The sequence below is a fragment of the Anguilla rostrata genome, chromosome 3, assembly GCF_018555375.3.
Source record: "Anguilla rostrata isolate EN2019 chromosome 3, ASM1855537v3, whole genome shotgun sequence".
NCBI lineage: Eukaryota > Metazoa > Chordata > Actinopteri > Anguilliformes > Anguillidae > Anguilla > Anguilla rostrata.
This window is the reverse complement of record NC_057935.1, coordinates 974,641-997,500: the sequence shown is the minus strand read 5'-3', so window position 1 is coordinate 997,500 and position 22,860 is coordinate 974,641. Positions and strand designations below refer to the sequence as shown.

The window sequence follows — 22,860 nt, the reverse complement described above, 5'->3', positions numbered from 1 at the left end:
CTCACACACCCTTACACACACACACACACACCCTCACTCACAGACACACACACCCTCACGCACACACTCACTCACACACTCACACACACACACACCCTCACTCACACACTCACACACACACACACCCTTACACACACACACACACACACACACGCACGCACGCACGCACATGCACACACACCCTCACTCACACACACACACACCCCTACACAGCACACATACAGCACACACAGTATACACACACTCACACCGGTTCGGCTAATTTCTTCTGATCATAGTGCATAGCAGGGCTTTGATCTGGTCTGTCAGATGTGTTGTGGGCTGACTGTTCCCAGACTGATACCACAGTGTTTCAGGCACATTTGCTCAGGTGTGATCAGTAGAGCGGGAGTGTGTGTTCAGCCCAGTGCAGTGTGCTGTGTGTGTGTGTGTGTGTGTATGTGGTGTGTGATGAGTGTGTGTGCTGTGTGTGTGTGTGTGTGTGTGTGTGTGTCTGTATGTGGTGTGTGATGAGTGTGTGTGCTGTGTGTGTGTGTGTGTGTGTGTGTGAGAGAGAGAGAGTGTGTGGGGGAGCGTGACCCTGTAAGACAGAACTGGGCTGACGGGTGGCCTGGGGAGGGATGAAGTGAGCTTAGCCAGCAGTGTGTGTGGATGGGGGGGGGGTGTTAGGGGTATAGATGCGGAGGGGCTGCGGGGGTGGGGGGTGTGCGGGTTTAAAGGGACCTCTACGGTAAAAAAGACATGATGGGCCGGTTGCCATGGCGAGAGACGCCTCAGTCTCCCAGGTGGGGGTGTACAGCTCTGCTGCACCGGGACTGTATCCAGGGTAACAGAAATTATCCTAAACATATAAATGTTTTAATATAAGGAAACTGTTACATATCAGCACTTTAAGATGGGATTTGTGCTCACATTTTTGAATCAGCCTGTAATATATAATGTAATATATTGTAAAATGCATCCAACCCTGTACAGCATGCATGCGGTCACATGCATATGGAACTGACAGTGTTTCATTCTGTGTATTTGGTATTTTCTGTTGAGTGAATCTGAGTTAGCCGCTCAGCTCTGCAGCTGTTGCTGATTAGAGGTGAGATGGAAACCTACAGGTGCTACCTGTAGAACCACTGACTGACCGTACAGGTGCTACCTGTAGAACCACTGACTGACCATACAGGTGCTACCTGTAGAACCACTGACTGACCATACAGGTGCTACCTGTAGAACCACTGAGTGCAGACACGCGGTACTTGACTCTGACCATCTGCTTACTTGCCATGCAGTCTGCGCTTGTGCTGACGTCCCTGGTGTGACCTCTGACCTCTGACCTTTCCCCTGCAGCGATGGAGCACCTGGTGACAGAGCTGAACGTCCTGCTGAAGCTGCTGGACCATGAAACACTGAGCTCTGCCACGGAGGAGAAGAAGAGTGCAGTCAGGAGCCTGCTGAAACAGCTGCAGCCCTCCGGTGAGAGAGAGGGAAGAGAGGGAGGGGGAGAGGGAAAGAGTGACTGGAGAGAGAGAGAGATTGGAGAGGGAAAGAGTGTGTATGAATCTTTTTTTGTAGTAACGGGGGGAAACCCAATACCAATGTTCTCTCTATTTAGTCACCAGTATAAGAATATACCATGTCCATTCATAATACACATTTTTAATGAACATAGAATGACATTTCTTGAGTGATAATATTTAAGGGATGAGGCTGAGATAGACAGAGAAGGCTAGGGTCAGTGTGATGTGTGTATAAACGTCCAGAAGGTGACTAGTGATCAAGTCCGTTATACCAACAAGTGATCTAACAATGTGCTTTATCTTTGTGTATCCGTGTGTGCGTGTGTGTGTGTTCCATAGTGAACGGAACAGACTACATGTACATGAACACTTCTGTGTACAGAAACGGCACAAGTTTTGTGGAGTCCCTGTTTGAGGAGTTTGGTGAGTGCACCACAGTGAGTGTGCATGTGTGAGTGTGTGTATGTATGTGTGTCTGTGCATGTGTGTGTGTGATTGTGTGTGTGTGTCAGTGTATATGTGAGAGTGTGTTGTGTGTGTGTGTGTGTGTGTTGTTGTGAGAGTGTGTGTGTGTGTGTGTGTGTGAGAGTGAGTGTGTGTGTGTGTGTGTGTGAGAGTGTTGTCTGTGAGAGTGTGTGTGTGTGTGTGTGTGAGTGTGTGGTGTGTGTGTGTGTGTGAGAGTGTGTGTGTGTGTGTGGTGTGTGTGAGAGTGTGTATGTCTGTGAGAGTGTTTGTGTGTGTGTGTGTATATGTGAGAGTGTGTGTGTGAGTGTGAGAGTGTGTATGTCTGTGAGAGTGTGTGTGTGTGTGTGTGTGTGTGTGTGTGTGTGTGTGTGTCTGTGAGAGTGTTTGTGTGTGTGTGAGTGTGTGTGTGAGTGTGTGTGTGTGTGTGGTGTGTGTGTGTGTGTGTGTGTGTGTGTGTGTGTGTGTGTGTGTGTGTGTGTGTGTGTGTGTGTGTGTGTGTGTGTGTGTGTGTGTGTGTGTGTGTGTGTGAGTGTATATGTGAGAGTGTGTGTGTGTGTGTGAGTGTATATGTGAGAGTGTGTGTGTGAGAGTGTGTGTGTGTGTGTGTGTGTGTGAGTGTGAGAGTGTGTGTGTGTGTGTGTGTGTGTGTGTGTGTGTGTTGTGAGTGTGTGTGTGTGTGTGTGTGTGTGTGTGTGTGTGTGTGTAACAGTCTGTTGCTCTGATACAGACTGTGACTTGCGCTCCTACAAAGACTCTGTGGAGGAGCAGAAAGCCTCAGGGGAAGAGGAGGTGCCCCAAACGCCCCCTCCTAAATCGGTGAGTCGCCCCGTGGCCTGCGTCGGGAAGGTGCGCATACACATACACACACACGCACACACATGTACACACACACCTGCACTGCATGCACACACACACACACACACAGGGAAGGTGACCTGTTTAAATCAGTGTATAAAGGAGCGTATTTCTCATAATTCTGGGTGACGGGGACTCAGCTGACAGGGCAGGGGCTGGGGCGGAGGCAGGGGGCAGGCTGGGCAGCAAGCAGCACAGCACATGGGCAGCTAACTGACGAGTACAGCACACACACAAGTTGATGGCGGGGTAAGGGCACCTACAGAATAAGGTATTCAGAGCGTATTTCTCTATTGGAGTGCTCATCTGGGGGAATGATGCGCGAGAGGACAGGGTCAGGAGAGGAGGCAAAGAGGGGCTGTCAACGCGGCTGATTGGTCGCATCAAGTAATGTGTCAACTCCCTAGCGTTTCTCTGAATTGCGATGATGACAGGTTGGGAGGTGGTTGAGTTCTTTTTGTTGTGTCCCCCACAGAGTCCAGCTGACACCCCACCCCCCCTTCCAACCACGCCCCCTCCTGAGGATTACTACGAGGAGGCTGTACCCCTCGGCCCTGGGAAGATGCCCCAATACATCACCACCCGCAGTGAGTGCTGTAGCTCCACCCACTGATCTATCAGCACCCGCAGTGAGTGCTCTAGCTCCGCCCCCTGACCAATCACCACTCGCAGTGAGTGCGCTAGCTCCTCCCCCTGACCAATCACCACCCGCAGTGGGTGCTCTAGCTCCACCCACTGATCTATCACCACCTGCAGTGAGTGCTCTAGCTCCGCCCCCTGACCAATCACCACCCGCAGTGAGTGCTGTAGCTCTGCCCACAGTGTGACCTCTGACCCTTAATCTCCTAGGCAACTCCAGTCCCCCCAACTCCATCGAAGACGGGTACTATGAAGATGCTGAGAACACCTACCCCACCACGCGGATCAACGGGCAGCGCAAGAACTCCTGTGAGCCTGCAGATCAACACCGCTAGACCCCGTTACAGAAACCGCTTCACTTTTAAACCCTGGAGTAGCCCTAAAGTTCACAACTACATGCATAAAGCTTCAGTGTTACAGTAAACCAACGGTCCATTTTACTCTGATAGAGTACATTTGATCCCTACTGAACTCATATCAACTCTGTTAGTGTTGAAATCACAATAAACATGTACCTGTTATAATGTTGTTTTGCTCAGAGTGAAGGGAAGTTAAATTCATTTGTGGAAGTAATAAATAATTTACGTTTGGCTTCTCAGTGACAGTTTGGATCTGTGGTTCTGTGGGTCCCGGACAGATTTGGTCTCATTAAGATCAAAGGATCTTCTTTAATTCCTAACAGACGGAAGTAAGTGAGAATGAGACGCGTTATTTATTCTGACGGTGGTTTCCTGTCTGTGCGCACGATCACGCAGACAACGACTCGGACGCTCTGAGCAGCTCGTACGAGTCGTACGATGAGGAAGAGGACGAGGGGAAGGCCCCGCGCCTGACGCACCAGTGGCCGTCGGAGGAGAACTCCATGGGCCTGGCCAAGGACTGCCGGATCTGCGCCTTCCTCCTGAGGAAGAAGAGGTTCGGCCAGTGGGCCAAGCAGCTGACCGTCATCCGCCAGAACCGGCTGCAGGTTGGCCCCGCCGTCGCCGCGGTTACGCAGCGATGCGCTTTCGTGAACCCCGGCGGCTGAGCGTCTCGGGGAAAGTCCCGGGTTCGGGGAGAACTGTCAGACACAGGGCTGGAGCTGACGCTGGTTGTTCAGAAATGCAAAAACTGAGCCTGTTTTCACTTTAAAGTTACAGTAAATGCATCTTAAAAGACACAAACAAACTCAGAGCAGCTTTAGCTGAGGGTGTGAGGGTTTTGGGGCGTGAGGGAGTGTGAGATTCTCGCTGTGTGGGTCTTAACGCGTGACCCCAGAGAACTCAGAGATTCTGGGTGGTACGGGCCAGACTGCACCGGCTCTACAGAGTAAACAAACCCATCCCTGCAGTCATGGATTCCACTTTGTTCATAAGAACATAAACACCTTGCAGTGAAAACACCCGCCTTCATTATTAAAGAAATGTCAATGTTATTATTAGACCTCACAGTCGTGCAGAACAGTTTTTAGACCGAGTCAGTTCATTTGAATCTTAGTGGCCTTTCTCTGCACTTGTTTTCCTGTGTAATAAATAAAATGAGGGTGAGTGAAGTGGTTGTCTGTCCGTCTGTGTCCGTCTGTGTCCGTCTGCGTCATGGTAACAGTGCTACAAGAGCTCCAAGGACCGCAGGCCCTCCACGGACGTGCAGCTCAGCCTGTGCAGCGTCGCCTACGCGCCCAAAGATGGCCGTCGCAAGAAACACGAGCTGCGGTTCTCTCTACCCGGCGGCGAGACGCTGGTGCTGGCCGTGCAGAGCAAAGAGCAGGCGGAGGGGTGGCTGCGGGTAACATCCCTGCTCACATCCCCAATGAGCTTAGGGTCACATCCCCACTCACATCCCTAATGAGCTTAGGGTCACATCCCCTCTCACATCCCTAATGTGCTTAGGGTAACATCCCCTCTCACATCCCTAATGAGTTTAGGGTCACATCCCCTCTCACATCCCTAGTTACGTCCCCACTCACATCCCTAATGTGCTTAGGGTCACATCCACCCCTCACATCCCTACTTACATCGCCACTCACATCCCTAATATGCTTAGGGTCACATCCTTAATGTGCTTAGGGTCACATCCCCTCTCACATCCCTACTTACATCCCCACTCACATCCCTAATGAGCTTAGAGTCACATCCCCTCACATCCCTAATGTGCTTAGGGTCACATCCCCACTCACATCCCTAATGAGTTTAGGGTCACATCCACACTCACATCCCTAATGTGCTTAGGGACACATCCCCTCTCATATCACTGATGTTATGCTTATTTGCAGGCTAGCATTCTGCATGGTAATAATGTGTATTTTACAACATGTGAACTGTTATTTGTGGTGACACTCACAGGTTATCAGGGAAGCCAGCGGACAGATCCATGGCAGCAATGGACTGGACACGCCCACCTCGCCTGTCATCCAACAAAAGACTGACCCGGACAAGGTGAAGAGCTCTGTGTAAAGAGAGAGAGAGAGGGGGAACAGTGCAAGATTCAGAGCAGTACATTGTTTGGTGTAGAGATCTGCTCAGTGGAAAAAGAAGTGTGTGTGTGAGTGTGTAATGTGTGTGTGAGAGAGAGAGTGTGTGTTATGTGTGTGTGTGTGTGTGTGTGTGAGAGTGAGAGAGTGTGTGTGTGTGTGTGAGTGTGTAATGTATGTGTGTGTGGTGTGGTGTGTGTGTGTTGTTGAGTGTGTGAAGGTGTGATGTGTGTGTGTAAATGGTGAGTGTGTATGTAGTGTGTGTGTGTGTGTGTGATGTGTGGTGTGTGTGGTAATTTTTTAGTGGTGTGTGTGTGTGTGTGTGAGTGTGTAATGTATGTGTGTGTGTGTGTGTGTGTCTGAGTGTGTGTGTGTGTGTGTGTAAGGTGTGTATGAGTGTGTGTGTTAGCGTTGTGCTGATCGTAGCGTTGGCTCTTCCCACAGAGGCCGTTGGCTGATAAACAGGCCTCTGACTCTGACAGTGTGGCAGCAGCCGACACCGTCCTCACAGCGCCCACACCCCAGGACCGCTCCCAAACTACTGTAGCTGCTTTCGCTTATCCAGTACTGTGCCTCATGCCAGAGCGTAGGTAGTCTGCAGCACTTCCTGCCAGCGGGGTTAGGACTCATGCCAGCTGTCTCCTCCAGCATAACCTACTTGTGCTTCTGCTGTGCTGTCTGTCCTGTCTGCCTCTGCCTGTCTGTCGTCTTCTGTGCTGTCTGTGTGTGTGTGTGTGTGTGTGTCTGTCTGTCCGTCTGTGTGTCAGCCTACCTACCTGCTTGTCTATCTGTCTGTCTGTCTGTCTGTCCAACTTAGCCCCAGGAAACCCCTCTGTTTGTGCACCTGTCTGTGTGCCTGTCCGTCTCACACGCCTACAGCCTGTTCAGTCCTTCTGCCCTAAACTCCAGGTTCCGGGTTATTCTTGAACACACAATGATGTCACCCAGAGACAAAGACAGGAAGTGGTCAGACAGGAAGTGCTCTATCAGAGCCTCTCTGCCCCAGTCTTTCATGCGGCTGAATGCTGTAGGATCCCTGGCAACCCCCCGCCCCCCCCCCCGACCCCCACCCCACCCCACCCTGTAATTCTCACACTCTACCCACTCTGACAATGCCTGTGACCACAGCCAACACCTGGATCTCACTCATTGTGCTGAGAACGCTTTTTTTAAAACGCACAGGAGTAAGAACGGAGTGATTGTGCAGCGGGTTGGAGGTTGGAAGTCCCCTGACTTCCATCACCTCTCTGAACTGCATTTCCCAGCAGCACTGGGTATTTCTGCCCACTTTACACCTTTGAAGACGGGTTAAATAAACCCACTCTTCTGCTGAATCTGCTCCAGAAGGTTTCAGCAACAGGGAGTGGGGGTGTGTGGAGTGTGTGGACCTGCTTTTTTGTTATGAAAAACCACTAGCAACCTTTCTGTGGCTGCTTTGGAAACGGGATGTGAACAGTTTTTGGAAAGTACATGGGAACGTATTCATGTGGTTGCAGGCTAGCTTGCTCTTGTACTTTAGTGTTTGCTCAATGGATCTGATTCCTGCTGTTGCAGTTTTCCTGTAACTGAGTGTGTGTGTGTGTGTGTGTGTGTGTGTGTGTGTGTCTGTGTGTCTGTGTGTGTGTGTGTGTCTCTGTAGGGAAGGTGAAGCGGGGCGCTCTCTCTGAGCTGACGGAATCAGTGAGTCGGGCGGCGGGGCGTAAGATCACCCGGATTATCAGCTTCTCCAAAAAGAAGCCCCCGCTCCCAGGAGACCCCCGCGCGGAAGAGGACCCCCGCAGCGGTGAGGTCTCCTCCTGATTCCTCCCCTTCGCCGCGCCTTACCCAGCATGCCCTGGGCGGGACAGCGCTGACTGCGGCGTGTTTGCAGGGTACCTGGGCGTGCTGGTGAACCAGAGCTGGAGGGAGCGCTGGTGCTGCGTTCGGAGGGGGTCTCTGTTCCTCCACCGGGACAGGGGCGACCTGCGCACCCACCTCAGCGCCGTGGCCCTGCAGGGCTGCAAGGTCGTCCCGGGACTGGGCCCCAAACACCCCTTCGCCTTCCGCATCATGCGGGGGGGCAACGTGGTGACGGTGCTGGAGGTAGGACTGGGGGGCAGGGGGCGGGGGGTGCGGGACAGGGCATCGAGGCAGGGGTTGGGGGGCAGCCTAAGGGCATGGGGGCAAGGGGGTGGGGGGGGTTGCAGGAAGGGGGCATGGGCACAAAGCCCTACCTTCATCTGGCCAATCAGTGAGCAGCTGTTCCTCCCACTAGCCTCAGTACATATCAAACAGTTTAATTCTGTCTACAAAGCAGAGGGAAATATCGAGTCTGACTGATTCATTCTAAAGTGTGAACATTTGAATCCATATATCTGTCTGAGTGACACAATATTACATTACATTACATTACAATATCTCTCCATCTGTTCTTTTATCTTATCTTCTGTGTCTGTCTGTCTGCCTGTCTGCCTGTCTGTGTCTGTGTGTATCTGTGTGTGTGTGTGTGTGTGTGTCTGTCTGCCTGCCTGTCTGTGTGTGTGTGTGTGTGTCTGTCTGTCTGCCTGCCTGTCTGTCTGTATGTGTCTGTGTGTATCTGTGTGTGTGTGCGTGTGTGTCTGTCTGTCTGTCTGTATGTGTGTGTGTCTGTGTGTCTGCCTGCCTGCCTGCCTGTCTGTGTGTGTGTGTGTGTGTGTGTGTCTGTCTGCCTGCCTGTATGTATGTGTGTGTGTGTGTGTGTGTGTGTGTCTCCCTGTCTGTCTGTCTGTCCATCAGGCCAGCTGTTCTGAGGAGATGGGGCGCTGGCTGGGTGTTCTGCTGGCTGAGACAGGCTGTGCTGCTGATCCCGAGTCTCTGCACTATGACTACGTGGACGTGGACACCATCGCCAACATCCGCGACGCCGCCCGCCACTCCTTCCTGTGAGTCAGCGTGGGGCTGGGGGTGTGTGGGCGGGGCTTCAGATTTGGGTTGGGTGGGGCTGGGTGTGTGTGGGCGGGGCTTCAATTTGGGGTGGTGGGGCTGGGGAGTGGGGCGGGGCTTCAACTTAGGAGTGGGCGGGGTGAGTTTATTGGTGAGTGGGGCTGAGGGTATGAGTGGGTGGGGCTTCATTGGTGGGACACAATCCATACCTCCCTCTCTGGTGCTCATCCCTCCTTCTCTCTGTCCCTCATCCTCTCTGCTTCAGGTGGGCCACCTCCAGCGCTGAGGGCAGGACGTATGATGAGGTCCCGTATGAGAGTGTGCAGGTGCGTGTCCCCCTGGGGGAGGGCCAGGTTTAGGGAGGGGTGGCGGTTTCGGGGGCTGTGGGGGGCTGGTGTCTTGGGGGTTTGAGTGTGTTTGTGCCCTATGCCCCCAAAAAACGAACCTGTGACTCTCCAGTTAGTTTAACGTAGCGTAGAATATGTTTATTACCCATAATCCCCTTGGTTTTTTTATCCGAATGTTCCTTGCCGGTCAGAGGTTCAGTTGTTTATTGAAAATGCTGCCGTGGTTTCATTTCTACCCCTCTGGGACGTTTTGTAATATCTTCACTGGAAGCTGTGCAGAGTTGAAAAGATCTCTGTTCACTGTGTCTGGAGTCTGGGAATGAGAGACGTGCTGATCTCACTTTTTGCAGTTTGGCTGAAACGGCATCCAGGGTCTGCTGAAGGAAGTCTTGTGTGGGGAACTGTGCTGTCGCGTCTGTCACTGACCGTTGTGTCCCCCCCCCCTCCCCCCGCACAGGCAGAGGAGCAGGGGGCGGAGCCTAACGCCCCAGTGAGAAGACGCTCCTCCTTCTCCAGCAGAGATACAGAGAAGCTGCAGCCCCAGGGCAGCGTGAAGAGGCACGGGTCCAGTGAGTGTCCCGGGCTGGGGGCTGGGGGCTGGGGGCTGGGGGGGTGCCATGGGGGAGTGGGGGCCACGTGGGGGGGCACGGGTCCAGTGAGTGTCCCGGGCTGGGGGGGCTGGGGGGTTTGGGGGGGGCACAGGGGGGGAGTGTCCCTGGCTTGGGGGGTACAGTAAGCTCTACACTCGAATCAAATTCCTGTTTCCAGCCCCCCCGGGCTGTGGGGAATTTCTGAATGAGTGAGTGTGCGTGTGTGTGTGTGCGTGTCTGTGTGTGTGTGTGTGTGTGTGGCGTGTGTGTGCGTGTGTGTGTGTGCGTGTGTGTGTGTGTGTGTGTGCGTGTCTGTGTGTGTGTGCGTGTGTGTGCGTGTCTGTGTGTGTGTGTGTGTGTGTGTGCATGTTTGTGTGTTTGTTTGTGAGACAGCCCGCACTGTCTGGATATTATACTCTGGGTTATTACATTACAGGCATTTGTAACGTTACAGGGTTACATTACAGGGTTATAATAACTGGGTGTATCTGTGGAAGGTTTTTATTATAAACTGACAATGATTCAGATGTTGAAAGGTCTAGACTGAGAATGAGTCACAGTGTTTATCAGATTTCAGGTTCCTTGTGAATAACGAACGCAGTCGTCTTATTTATGCTCTCCTCCCAGTCAGACGAGATTGGAGTCCCGCGTCTCCACCCGTCTTACGCTTCTTAATAAAACACAGTGACACGGTAACCGCGGTGACACTGTAACCACGGAGACGGTCCTCGTGTTCCCGGGCCGGCTCGGTGCAGGGTGTAGAGAGGGGCACGGCTGCTCTGGGTCATTCTGATGTTGTCAGGTTTATGGCTCTTCGCCCATCTCTGTGTCTGACCGCCAATTACACCCCCCCCGACTCTCACCGCGTTCCATGACCTGAAGAGTATCGAGTGAAAGCTTCGGCGCGGTCGCTTCAAAGGGCGCCCCTCCCCGTCGGTAATGGGGGGGTGGGGTAACCTGATATTTACGAGCCCCTCTCGGGTTCTCTGCCGCTCTCTGTGTGAGCGAGCGTGACTGCCTCACCTTCCCACAACCCCTCGGGTCACAGCCTTATGACCTTTGACCCTTCGCTGTGTGGTTTGCTACAGTAGCTCGGGAGATTCTTCCAGCCCCTGACGACTAATCCGGGATCGGCTTTCCCTGCTCCTTCGCCACTATGGCGGGAAGACGGTTGGGTCTGTTTAATGCCTGCAGGGCATTCTGTGGTACCTGCCACCAGGTAAAGAGAGGGATAATGTGACCCTGGCACCAGGTAAAGAGAGGGATGATGTGATCCTGGCACCAGGTAAAGAGAGGGATGATGTGATCCTGGCACCAGGGAAAGAGAGGGATGATGTGATCCTGGCACCAGGTAAAGAGAGGGATGATGTGACCCTGGCACCAGGTAAAGAGAGGGATGATGTGATCCTGGCACCAGGTAAAGAGAGGGATGATGTGATCCTGCAGACGCGTTTGAGGCAGTAACGCCACTCTCGCTCCTCCTCCGTCTCAGACGCCAATCTTTACGGGAAGTACGGGAAGACGCGGGCGGAGGAGGACGCACGGCGGTACCTGCAGGAGAAGGAGGAGCTGGAGAGGGAGCGGGACGGCGTCCGAAATGCCCTGCTCCTCCTGCGCAAGGAGAGGAGGGAGGCCAAGGAGGAGCTGAAGAGCTCTGCCGGTGAGAGAGTAGCACACACACACACGCGCGCACACACACATCAAAAATGTTTTGAAGTAAAGAATTGTGTTAGTGGTGCTGGATAAGAGCGTCTGCTGAATGCCAGCGATGTAATGTAGTTACAGTTGAAGACTGGGCAGAAAAGTTGTTTCCTGTGGAACTCTACCACCATCTAGTGGTAGCATGTGTTATAGACCAAGATCATGCTTCTGATATTCCTGCTGGTGTGTGTGCTTATGTGATTACGTGTGTGTGTGATTACCGTAGTGGGTAAGCACACAGCCCTGGAGGAGCGTGTGTCGCGGTTGGAGGAGAGCTGTAAGGAGAAGGAGGCGCAGAGGGTGGAGCTGGAGCTGAAGCTCAGCGTGGTGAAGGAGAACCTGAGGAAGTCTCTAGCAGGAGGAGCGCTCGGTGCTCCAGACGAGAGCCGTCCTGCCAGCAAGGTACTGACCCTCTCCAAACCACTGACCCAAACCCTGCAGTACTGACCCTCCCCAAACCACCGACACAAACCCTGCTGTACTCACCCAACCCAGACCACCGACACAAACCCTGCAGTACTGACCCTCTCCAAACCACTGACCCAAACCCTGCTGTACTGACCCTCCCCAAACCACCAACACAAACCCTGCAGTACTCACCCAACCCAAACCACCAACCCAAACCCTGCAGTACTCACCCGACCCAAACCACCGACACAAACCCTGCAGTACTGACCTCCCCAAACCACCGACACAAACCCTGCTGTACTCACCCAACCCAGACCACCGACACAAACCCTGCAGTACTGACCTCCCCAAACCACCGACACAAACCCTGCAGTACTGACCTCCCCAAACCACCGACCCAAACACTACAGCACACTGCAGTACTGACCTCCCAAACCTACAGACACAGTAGACCCTTAGCTGTACTCATCTCCCAGACCAGACCACCCTGCAGTGTGAGACTGAACAGGTGTGTTCTCAGGTAAAAGGCGGGAAGGGCGATGGTCACTATGGCGATACTCTGCTGCCAGTCAACTGTGCGTCAGAACTGCGCAAGCGGCCACTCTCCATCTACGCGTCCACCAAAGGAAACGTCCTGCAGAAGACCAAGGTGCGTCCCCACATTCCCGCTGTCCGCAAACCCGTCAGAGTGCAGCTGCAGCTGCTGCGTTTAGCCTACGCACATTTATCATTTTGATAGAGCCGGTACAGGAAGTGGTACAGGAAGTGACATCACTGTTTACCTGTTTGCAGGAATGGGAGTCAAAGAAAGGAACCTAAAGGAAATGAGGACCAATGAGAAGGCTTGAACCAGAGGAGAACGTTTCTGTGTCATGTGACTAAGTGGAAGAGAGAGAGAGGATGCCCTTTGACCCTCACCCCCTCCTCTCTTTAGAATGGTTTGGGTAGCTCCCTCCTGATGGTTGTCATCGTCGCATAACAAACTGAGTTCCTGGATGTATTTCATTCCCAGGGGGCATCTTTCAACTCGCATGCCTCTGCTTTACCACAGAGCAAGAGGACAAGTGCTTTGACCTCACCTCAAAGCTGAGTGGGGTGTGTCTGTGATCGATGTGAATGACAGGATGACACCTGTTCAGATCTGGGGACTGAGCTGTCTGCAGACGGAGGGGAAGTGCTTTTGAGCGATTTGAAGGGAAACATTGTTTGTGGTTTTGGAGAATGAATGCGCTGGGATTTTCTGTTGCAGGCTGGTTCTGAACGGTCACCAAATGGAAAGAAAAAAATCGGTTTCACTGTGAGATCTATGAGACGAAAACACAAATGATCCATGTTTAAGAGTAGTTTCAAGTCCTTATTTTTTAATGTACTGCTGTTGAGAGTGGAGGAGACATTGAGTGTTTTGTACACGTCATTTTTATTCAGTCACATTTTTTACACTGTGCAATGTTGTCTCTTTGCTCTGAGATAAGGGCGTCACAAACTTTAAACTCTTTCGCTGTAACTGGTGCTAATGAACTCTCACTGATGCAAACCTCTAAGGTTTAAACTCATTGCAGATCCTTCTGGTGCTGGACATTTTTTATAGTACCAGAGATCAGTACCATTGCTTATGAATCTGGACCGTATAACCACTTATAAATGTAATTATTCCAAAATATCTAACAAAAACAATGAGGTATAATGTTTCCGCATATTATACATCGTTGTTGCATCTTTGAGCCTCTCACTAACCTTTGAACTTTGCACTTTACAGATTTTTTTTTAATTTAATTTTTTTTTTTTTTACTTGGAGATGGTTAAGGGATAAATACAAATTAAATCACGACTTTCTGTACTGATCCTTTGTGTTAGTTAATTACTGTTCTCTCCAAAGTGTGAATACCCTCTCACAATGGGCCTCATTCATAAAACATGTGTACGATCACATGTAATTGTATACTGTGTGTGAGAACGTTTCCAAGAACGTTTCAGCATTCATCTTTTTTTTCTTATCTGTATTTGTTTGTGGCTGTTTCCTTATATTAATCACATGAACAGTATTCTGTGTAAAACTTACATCAGCATTTAGAGTCTGCATTCATCATCTCATACACCTGGGATGTGCACAAAGACAAAGGTCTGCACGTCATAAATCCAATATTGGTTTTTCTTCTGAACATTTTTAAGAACAAAAATAAGAATAATTTAGGAAAAGTTTTCAGAATGACGCCCAATGAGAGCAGTGAGGTCTCAGCTCTTCGGAGGTTTACTGATGGAAAATTAGACATGTCTTCCTCCTGGCCTCAGATGGATCCATCAAGAGCCTCTTCATCAATGACACACGAATCCAAGGACCATCTGCAGATGCATAGACATGCATTCACCACTGAGTGGTGCTGTTCTCCACAATCTCTCTCCTGCTTAAGGTTATTTAAGGTCATTATCAACAGCAAATCCTTCAGGAGAAGCACTGGTGCGGAGGTTTTCAAACTCCGTCCTGGGGGATACCTGCGTATGCTGATTTTTGCTGCAGCCAATATCTTGATTAATTAAGTTTGTGGAAAATCTGTTTAAATTCTCTGAGAATTTTTCTTCATTCTTATAAATAGAATGCAGGTTTGCCTCGTTTGCTTTGTCTTTAACTTGTTCATTTTCTACCAAATAGTCAGTTTTAGTGGTCCGGTGTCCACACTTAGACCAACTAGGAGTCTATTGAATAATTTGCCGATTAATTCCTAAACATTATGCTTATGTAATTAATGGTAATTTCATTGCTTAGCATGAAATAGCGTGACAGCTGATTTGTTTAATTAAAAAATATATATTAGATTATATGATACTTAAAAAGGCTTGGATTATATTTTCTAAAGTAACCCATAGGTAGGAAAAATGACGTTCCGTTAATTTGTCCCGAAATGGATGCTGGGTAACAGGCGGTCCAGCCGCGATAGTGAAAGTCGTACCAGTCAGTGGCGGCTCGCTATGGCTATACAGTTCTTACGCTGTTCGCGGAACCGTTTAAATTGTTTGGGGAGAGTACGGTCTTTCATCTCGAAGAGCAACGAGTAAGATATTCATTATTTATATGTATATTACATCTGTTTTGTATATGTCGTATTTTGTTAAATCTAACGTATTATATTAGATTACTTCCCTTGCTCGACCGTTAGCTGCTACGATGGCTAGTACTGTATTACCGTTGTTTGACCCCCAACAGCTGGCTAGCGCTGGCCCAACGCCGTTATTTGAAACGATGTCGCTGACGTTAGTTAGGTTCGTTATTTTGCGTTATATCTTCTCTCTTTTTCGCTGGTTAGCGAGTTAATAACGCCAGTATTTATATAAGTGTTGGCTTGTGCTGCGGGTGGCTTAGCTGGTTTAATGGCTAACGTTGGCTGTTGTCTCCAGTCTTGTGACTCTGTTGGCTCGTAGCCGTGTCGCCCGCTCCACATTGTGACAGAAATAATGAAAGATGTTTGAGACATTATTACACTAAGGCAAATTAAAGCTTTAACTTCGAGTGTTAAAGCTGCTAGTCTGTGTATTTTCACGCTTGTCGGCTGTTTTAACACTGTTAACAGAAAAATCGAAATAAAAACGTTTCACGAATATTGTATTCCAGGTAATGCATATTGACACACTACAGGTTGATAATATGTTACATAGATGGCTATATCCGCTAACTCATAAAATATATGGCTATTTTTCATGACAGTTTAGAAGATAGGCTGTAAGCCTAAACACTCCCTGATGCCACGTTTGGGATCCATTCCTTGAGAGCTTGAGCTCACGTATTAATTTGGCTTCAAGTTCACTGGTGGAAAGCATTGTAGCGTTGCGTTGCCTTTAAAATCACTGAACGTTGGATTTATTTTTACCTTTCTGAAATAAACTGTTTGGTGTGGAACAGGATCTTACTTTATAGATATTTTTTCCTGAAGTCTGATAGTTTCTACGTATTTGTTTGCTATTCATCTGTGATGATTCACTTCCTGGTATGAGTTTTAGTGAGTTGCTCTTAGGCGCACACTAAAATTTTAACGAACATTTCTTCATTTAAATTCTTGTCCTTAGATTTATGACCCGCTCTAACTACTGGTAATTCTGGATAGACAACGGCTGAAGTTTTGGAGACATGAATGTGACGTTGAACTTGTATACAGAAAATAAGTTGTCTAGACAGGCACAATGATTCAGTACGTTTCTTGTGTCCCGTTCTGTAGTACGTGGATGAATACGTGTCCTTACACTGCCCTTTGCCCGCAATGTGCCCCTGGTTGCTTTAAAATGGCATTTCTTCGGAAAAAATGAGTCTGATTACATTGCATCGCTGGAATTTAGGGGACGCTCCAGAACAACTTGCGCAACTTTTACACAGTATCCGTTTATGCAGATGGCGCTGGATATATACTGAAGTTCGGGTTAACGGCAGTGTCCTAGTTAGCAATCGAACTTGAAACCTTTCTGTTGTACTACACCCACCTACACCCGTTAGCCGTTCTGGTAAACATGTTTGGACAGGTTGACACATTGCAGTACAGTAGTGCGCCTTTTAAGCCAGGGGGTCACTGTAAACTGACCTCCCGGGTCCTGAGGCCACTTTCTGGACACCTGGAAAAGTTATCTGGTAGGTTCTTTAAAGATAGTCTGTGCGTCACACAGTCGATCCGTTTACTCTGAGGAGTAGCATCAGTCTACATGGACTTGGAATGTCTTGATCTAGTAGAGAAACCATCTTTTAAATTTTTTTTTATTTAAGAGTTTATATTGGTTGGATTAAAATTGTGTGGACAGTGCTAATTTGTATTCAGGCTTGTTTACTTGCTGGAAACTTGGATGGTCGTGCTGAAATGCAAATCATTTTTGCTCTGGATAAGCGCTTCAGCCAAATGATGTAAATGTCCGTCAGCTGGTCTGAGTTCACCTGTTTTATTTACGTGTTCCTTTCAGGGCCTGTTTGTTTTAGGGTGTGCGCGAGTGAGTGCGTGTGCGCGAGTGTGTGTGTGTGCGCGAGTGAGTGCGTGTGTGCGCTACGTCCAGGAGTGGCGCGTCTCTCCTTCCTGTACAGTATAAAAAGCCGATTTTCTCCTCAGAGCTGGTCTGATTTGTTGAGCTGTTCCTGTCCAGTGTTTACCCTGCGGTTTGAAGCAGGAGGTCCTCGTGCATGAAACTCCCCACAATGATCCTAAGTCCAGAGTGACTGCACACTACACTGCCTGTCAGGCTCTCGTGGTTTGCAAAACCGTTTAGAATAAATTATGGATTTGACAACAGAAACGGGTTTTTTTCACCGTCAAAAATAATTGTTTTTCATTCTTCAGCAGTAGCATGAAAGATTGTTTCTTTTGTAAAAGAAGCATAGTTGCAACAGCCCTTAGCATAGCAGATTACACAGGACAAGAACATAGGAAACATGTTAAGTAGAGATGAAGTTTTAAAATGTATATATTTTCTGTGCTGTAAATGAAAATGGCTAATAAATAGGTCTTTTCCTTCTCCATCCATATCTAGACCAGTTAACAGTAGCCACTTGTTTGCATAAGGAGCCACGTGGGTAATTTTGTTAGCAATTAGCTTTGTTTATTTGAAAAGCTGTGGTTTGTTTTGTTTGCAGGCAGATGTGTTTGTTTGAACTCTTGAGTGAACGTTTCCTGGTGCCGTTCTCCCCGTCTCATGGGAAATGGAGGCGTAAAGCACTCCGAGCAGCGAGCAGACACAGCCCGCCTCTCTCTCTCTGCAGGCACTGTGTGCTGGCCCTCCTTTCTCAACTTTACAGCCTTTATTTTACTCGTCTGCCTGTTAAATTACTGCCCCTGCGCCCTCCACACATTACACTCACTCAGGATTGTTTAGAACTTAGTGAGGACAAACCCGTGACATTCATGGATCAAGCATGCAAAACTAGTTTGGCCCAGACATCCGTCGAGCTACGCTGGTAATTAGGTCTACTAGCTACAGCAGAATAATTTAGCATGTGCAGCTAATGCATGATAGCTTGCCTTACTGACTGGCTGCCCAGTTCATTGTTGTACATGCATGTAATAGTTGGGCAAATGTTTCTGAAGTTCCCATAAGTGTATATCCACATCAGTGTATAGCAGGGCTTTTGGCTGTTATAGGGTACATTACACTTTCATCATTAGCAAGCTGCTTGGCTACTGCTAGCTAGCTTCCCTGGTTGGTGCGCCAGTTAACAAAACCACGGCTCACCAGTGTGTACTGACCAGGGTTAGCCTGCTGGTGCCATCGTGTATGAATGGTGCTGATCCTGGGAAATGGCAGACAGTCCCTGGCTGAGTGATAAAGCTGCAGCCTTCAGACTGCAAGGCCAGTTCCCTCACCTCTGTGCTACACCACACACTATAGTCCTCTCTGATATGTTGCTGCTGTTGCTCAGGCCAAATGGAGCTCTTTCACCTGAATATCCTGCACAGATGCGAATGAGTTTGTGAGACTCCACTTTCTGTTGCTATGGAGACTCATTAAATCGCATGGTCAGTATTTGGTACAGACCTTTAGGGTAATCCGTAACTGCATTTCTGAAAGACTGTGCTAAAGATGCAAAAGTTTGGGCCTAATGAAAGTAGTATTAATTGGCAATACAACACAGATCTCATGGTTTTTAGTAGAAAGAGGCTCACGCCCCCTGGTGGGGACACAATTAAATGGAATTTTAGAGTTCCTATTTCTAGGAAAGTGCTGAGAGCATTTGAGTTGTGCTTTCTATTTTCTGAACATCCGTTTTGTCCCTGTAAGGTCCTCTAATGTGTCTTTTCCCTGTCTCGCCCAGAGTTCGTCTAATGTGTCATTTCCCTGTCCTACCCAGAGTTCCTCTTCAGTACAGTACAGCAGCACAGCAGCGCAGCACGGGTGACGATTGCCATGGCGATGACGGCACGACGGAGCAGACGCATGCGGTGACCAACATTCAGATGCTGGAGATGCGAGCCACCAAGCTGGGGGAGCAGGTCCAGAGCCTGACTGTAAGACCAGCGGCCACAGACAGGGGGCGCTGTTTCTACTTTTAAATATATTTTTAAAAAATAATTTACTAATTTGTTGTTTTGGATATATTTGAGATTTTTCTTTTTTTCAGATAATGTAATCACTGTCTGAGAATCTTGTGTGTGCCTTTGGTGTGTTTTCCAGGAGAAGTACAAAAAAGCCTTGGCTGATTCTGAAATGGTTCGGAGGAAAACTCAGAAGTTCGTTGAGGATGCCAAGACCTTTGGTGAGATTCATTCTGAGTTTGTAAAATAACATTCTGTGTTTCATGGACCAAAATGGCCCGCAGCACCTGGTAAGTCTCACCTGCACCTGTTAACCTGTTCCGATTTTAACACCCCTCTCTTCTCCGTGTCCACCAATAGGAATCCAGAGTTTCTGCCGGGACCTGGTGGAGGTGGCAGACCTGCTGGATCTGGTGGTGCGGGAGCTGCGGGGCGAGGCGGAGGAGGAGGGCGAGGGGGCGGAGGAGGGGGCGCAGAAAACACGCCAGGGCCTGCAGCGGGTGCAGGAGCGGCTGGAGACCGTCTTCGCCAAGCACGGGCTGGAGAAGATGATGCCCGTCGGGGGCAAGTACGACCCATACCAGCACCAGGTCGTGTGCCATGTGGCGGCCGAGGGCATGGAACCCGGCGCCGTGGCGCTGGTCGAGCAGGAGGGCTACAAGCTCCACGGACGCACCATCCGCCACGCCCGGGTGGGCATCGCCATGGCGACGCAGGAGCAGTGAGGAAGTCCCCCTCCCCCGCCCTGCCCCATCTGGGGTTATTTATGTTCAGATGCTTCTCAATGGGATGATTTATATTCGCATGTACATATTTAACATATTTTGTACAATTGAATGTAGAAATGTTTATATTTATATTTATTTTTGGAATGGATGCAGCGATGTTAAATAACTGCAGCGGTAGTTAGCGAGGTCAGGGCTCTCCTGCACACAGCTCCCATTTTAGGAGCATTTCCTCCTGAACAATAATGTGTGCTAACTGGTGGGGGGGGGAATGATTTAGGAGCACATCTGCTAATTGGGATATGTTGGTGTGCTCCTAAATTTGTCAACGTGAGGGGCCAGTGTGCTCCTTGGGAAAAAAATGTTGATAGAGCCCTGACTGTTTTACTACAGACCAGCTACGTGCAACCATAACCCCCGCCGCTCCAGCTTAGAATGTGTAGATTGTTGAGAGGCTCACTTTTAGACAATCTGCTTAATGTAGAATGTCTGGACGATACTGTTTCTCATGAGAGGAGTACTGTATTAAGTCCTGATTTAATGAGTGTGTGGTACTGGGTTTGTCTCGGACTTTGAGGGGGTACGGTTGTCTGGACCTATTGAGTGTGTGGTACTGGGTTTGTCTCGGGACCGTATTGAGTGTGTGGTACTGGGTTTGTCTCGTGACCGTATTGAGTGTGTGGTACTGGGTTTGTCTCGTGACCGTATTGAGTGTGTGGTACTGGATTTCTCAGTTCTGTGGTGACTGTTTTACAAGCGTGTGCTACTCCAATTTTGTCTTAATCTTAGGGAGACGGTGAGGGGAAGAAAAAAAAGCTTCAACATTCATATTCTGGAACCAGTCTTAGTACTGGTTGTTAAACTTTCAGGACCCAAATTACAATTTACCTTTCAGGGACAAGTCAAATACACATACGAGCACAGCCTAGTGAACTACAGACTCCAGAATCCACCTCATGCATGCCCACAACCCATTTTGGCTTCCAACCCATCGCTTAATAAATACTGTTACAGAGGCAGAAGTGTAAAACAATGTAAAACTTTATTAGAAGCAAAATTAGTAACACAAAATAAACACGAAACATTAGTATTCGGGCTCTGGAGGCAGGTCCACGGTGAGCTGGCTGATGGTCTGTAGGAAGGAGTCCAGCTCTGCAGAGAAGTCCTCTGGAACAGAGAGCAGCGTTAGACAGGCCTGGCCGTGCAAGCTAACGCACAAACAGAAACGCGCTTCAGCGGCAGCACACCAGTAAAACATCCTCCCGCACACAGCAGCTAACAGACCTACGGCCCACTGAAGTGACTAAGGTGCCAACGACATTAGGAAATCTAGAAATGCAACGGGCTCCTGGACGCAGGGCGGGGCCTGAAGCCAACCGTTTGACCCCAATCCAGAGTTTAGAAAAGGCAGAACTGTTTTTAACAGATTGCACACATCAACATTCAACCCCACCCATCCCCTCCCACATCCTCTAGTCAGTTGCATTTGGTAAATCCACTCGCCATTTCAGTTTATAAAGAATTTCAGAATCATTCTTACGCACCCACTGGCATTTTCATGGGCGCCAGCTGTTCACACACGTCAATCACTTCAAACTCCTCCTCCTCAGGCAGGACGGGGTTTCCGGGGAAACGAGCCAGGCCGGCCAGACACAGGTGGCTCAGCCGAACCTCCTCTGGAACCTCGTAGGTCTCAAAGTCTGAAACCAGCGTGCGTTTAGGAGCAGAGTACTGGTCACACATTCAAGTAGATGTAAAAAATTTGCCTATATAATGAAATCCTTCCAGAGAGAGTGTGTAGACCCCATTCACAGTTGTCATGCTATTTAAACCAAAGATAATACAAAGGTGTATTTAAAATGGAACAAGGTATATAGATGTCCCGCCCCACCCATGGACAAGACCATTCTGAATGAGTCTGCCTTTTTGGATAGATAAACTTCCTGTCAAAAGCAGCAGTCTCTGCAAGCATTAATATAACAGGGCAGATGTAAGGATCATTTACCCAGCGGGTTATATGGGATTAGCTTTTCAATTTCCGGATATTCCTCCTCAGTGTTCTGTGGCTTCGTTTTTACTTTTTGCTGAAAGAGAGCAGCCTTGTTAAGCACTTAACACTGGCACGTTTAGGACAACAGACGCATTTAACAAAATAACCAATAACCCAACCGTTGGTATTGCTGGAGTTTTGTTCTTATTTCGGCCAGTTAGGGAGACGGACGGGGTGGATCCGAGCTTATTGACCGTCCCCAACGCTCTGCGGCACGATTGCGGGGGAACCCCACACAGAGGCTTTCCAGACGCGGGGGTCTTCAGGCAGGTGTCCGCTACGGTGCTCCCTACAGGGACGTAAAAAAAGAGCACGGTCTCGCGAATATGACGTAAACAAATTAACGAGAATAAAACCAATAGGTGAGCCGGAGTAAATTAAGTTACCGGGAGCGGAGAACAGCCTCCCTCGCTGTTTGGAAGGAGCAGGTGTGAGAAGTGCACCATTCTCTTTGTCAACGTAGATCAGCGTGGTCATCTTTCAGGTAAGCTGTGCGGAACAACGTTAACTTTACATCCAGCTCTCATTCCTCATTAAACGTTGGTCGAAAGAGTTAGATAACTTCGTTAGTTTAAAGGCATTAAAGTCAGCTAGACAACCATAAAACAATCCAAGTAGCTAGCCAAGTTGCCAAACACATCATACAGTCCAATCTAGTTAACTTAATATCGCCTCGTTAACGACAGTTCGTTTTCGCTAATGTAGTTGCCAGCACAATTAACTAGATATGAAAGGTTATTTTAACGGTGGAAAATTAACAAGACAATACATTTACTAACAGGATACTATAGCTAGCCGACTAAACAAATTTGCCAGTATATTTAGCCTAACCAGCGAGCAAAGACGGTAATTTAGCATACTGCTGCTAACATAACCAAACAAACCAACTATTCAGCTACGGTTACGGAGCATTCACCATTTACGCCTTACCGGGGTTTTAGTTCAGTGAATACTGTCTTCGCTGTTTTAAATGTTGCCTTTAGTTGGTTTGTATTCAATCTTAAACAGAAGTCCAGGGAAAGCGTTTCTGTTTTCTAAGTTCTGCGGCTCATTTTTAAACGTCAACCCGCATCCTCATTGGTTCCTGTCCCGAACAGCAGTGCAGATTGAATTGTAGACACTGCCCCCAAGCGGTACGGATGAATACACGCAGGCCGCCGGCATCCGGCAGTGCCTCTTCGTGACGGACACTGTTGCAATGGGGCAGGAACAGGTGCGAGAATTCCA

General features: G+C 49.0%; 3 protein-coding genes across 4 annotated transcripts in view; 2 read left to right on the top strand and 1 right to left on the bottom strand.

Moving 5' to 3' along the window:
- Nucleotides 1–13,707, top strand: part of LOC135249685 (actin filament-associated protein 1-like 1) — an 18,140-nt gene extending 4,433 nt beyond the window's left edge. Inside the window, exons 2-19 of the mRNA XM_064325203.1 lie at nt 1,342–1,467; nt 1,851–1,934; nt 2,704–2,792; nt 3,307–3,418; nt 3,681–3,779; nt 4,226–4,437; nt 5,055–5,234; nt 5,792–5,884; nt 6,364–6,505; nt 7,490–7,702; nt 7,790–8,001; nt 8,674–8,819; nt 9,086–9,146; nt 9,625–9,736; nt 11,250–11,417; nt 11,685–11,860; nt 12,387–12,515; nt 12,659–13,707. Of these exons, the coding sequence (XP_064181273.1) occupies nt 1,342–1,467; nt 1,851–1,934; nt 2,704–2,792; nt 3,307–3,418; nt 3,681–3,779; nt 4,226–4,437; nt 5,055–5,234; nt 5,792–5,884; nt 6,364–6,505; nt 7,490–7,702; nt 7,790–8,001; nt 8,674–8,819; nt 9,086–9,146; nt 9,625–9,736; nt 11,250–11,417; nt 11,685–11,860; nt 12,387–12,515; nt 12,659–12,685 (2,381 nt within the window). The 3' untranslated portion in view covers nt 12,686–13,707. The remainder of the gene's footprint in view (nt 1–1,341; nt 1,468–1,850; nt 1,935–2,703; nt 2,793–3,306; nt 3,419–3,680; nt 3,780–4,225; nt 4,438–5,054; nt 5,235–5,791; nt 5,885–6,363; nt 6,506–7,489; nt 7,703–7,789; nt 8,002–8,673; nt 8,820–9,085; nt 9,147–9,624; nt 9,737–11,249; nt 11,418–11,684; nt 11,861–12,386; nt 12,516–12,658) is intronic.
- A 632-nt stretch (nt 13,708–14,339) lies between these two features.
- On the top strand, nt 14,340–19,991 carry grpel2 (GrpE-like 2, mitochondrial). Its single transcript, XM_064325285.1, has 4 exons — nt 14,340–14,360; nt 18,675–18,831; nt 18,998–19,079; nt 19,219–19,991. Exons 2-4 carry the CDS (start codon nt 18,781–18,783, stop codon nt 19,581–19,583), a joined length of 498 nt encoding a protein of 165 aa, XP_064181355.1. The 5' UTR covers nt 14,340–14,360; nt 18,675–18,780; the 3' UTR covers nt 19,584–19,991.
- A 615-nt stretch (nt 19,992–20,606) lies between these two features.
- pttg1 (PTTG1 regulator of sister chromatid separation, securin) lies at nt 20,607–22,722 on the bottom strand. Of its 2 annotated transcripts, none has more exons than XM_064325276.1 (6): nt 22,564–22,722; nt 22,020–22,122; nt 21,753–21,922; nt 21,589–21,667; nt 21,128–21,283; nt 20,607–20,735 (listed from the first exon to the last, which is right to left on the bottom strand). In XM_064325276.1, the coding sequence occupies exons 2-6, from the start codon at nt 22,108–22,110 to the stop codon at nt 20,668–20,670; spliced, it is 564 nt and encodes a 187-aa protein (XP_064181346.1). In that variant the 5' UTR covers nt 22,111–22,122; nt 22,564–22,722; the 3' UTR covers nt 20,607–20,667. The 2 variants fall into 2 exon arrangements, with proteins under 2 accessions (XP_064181346.1, XP_064181345.1); XM_064325275.1 differs by having other exon boundaries at nt 20,607–20,750; nt 22,564–22,721.
- Nucleotides 22,723–22,860: the final 138 nt, after the last annotated feature.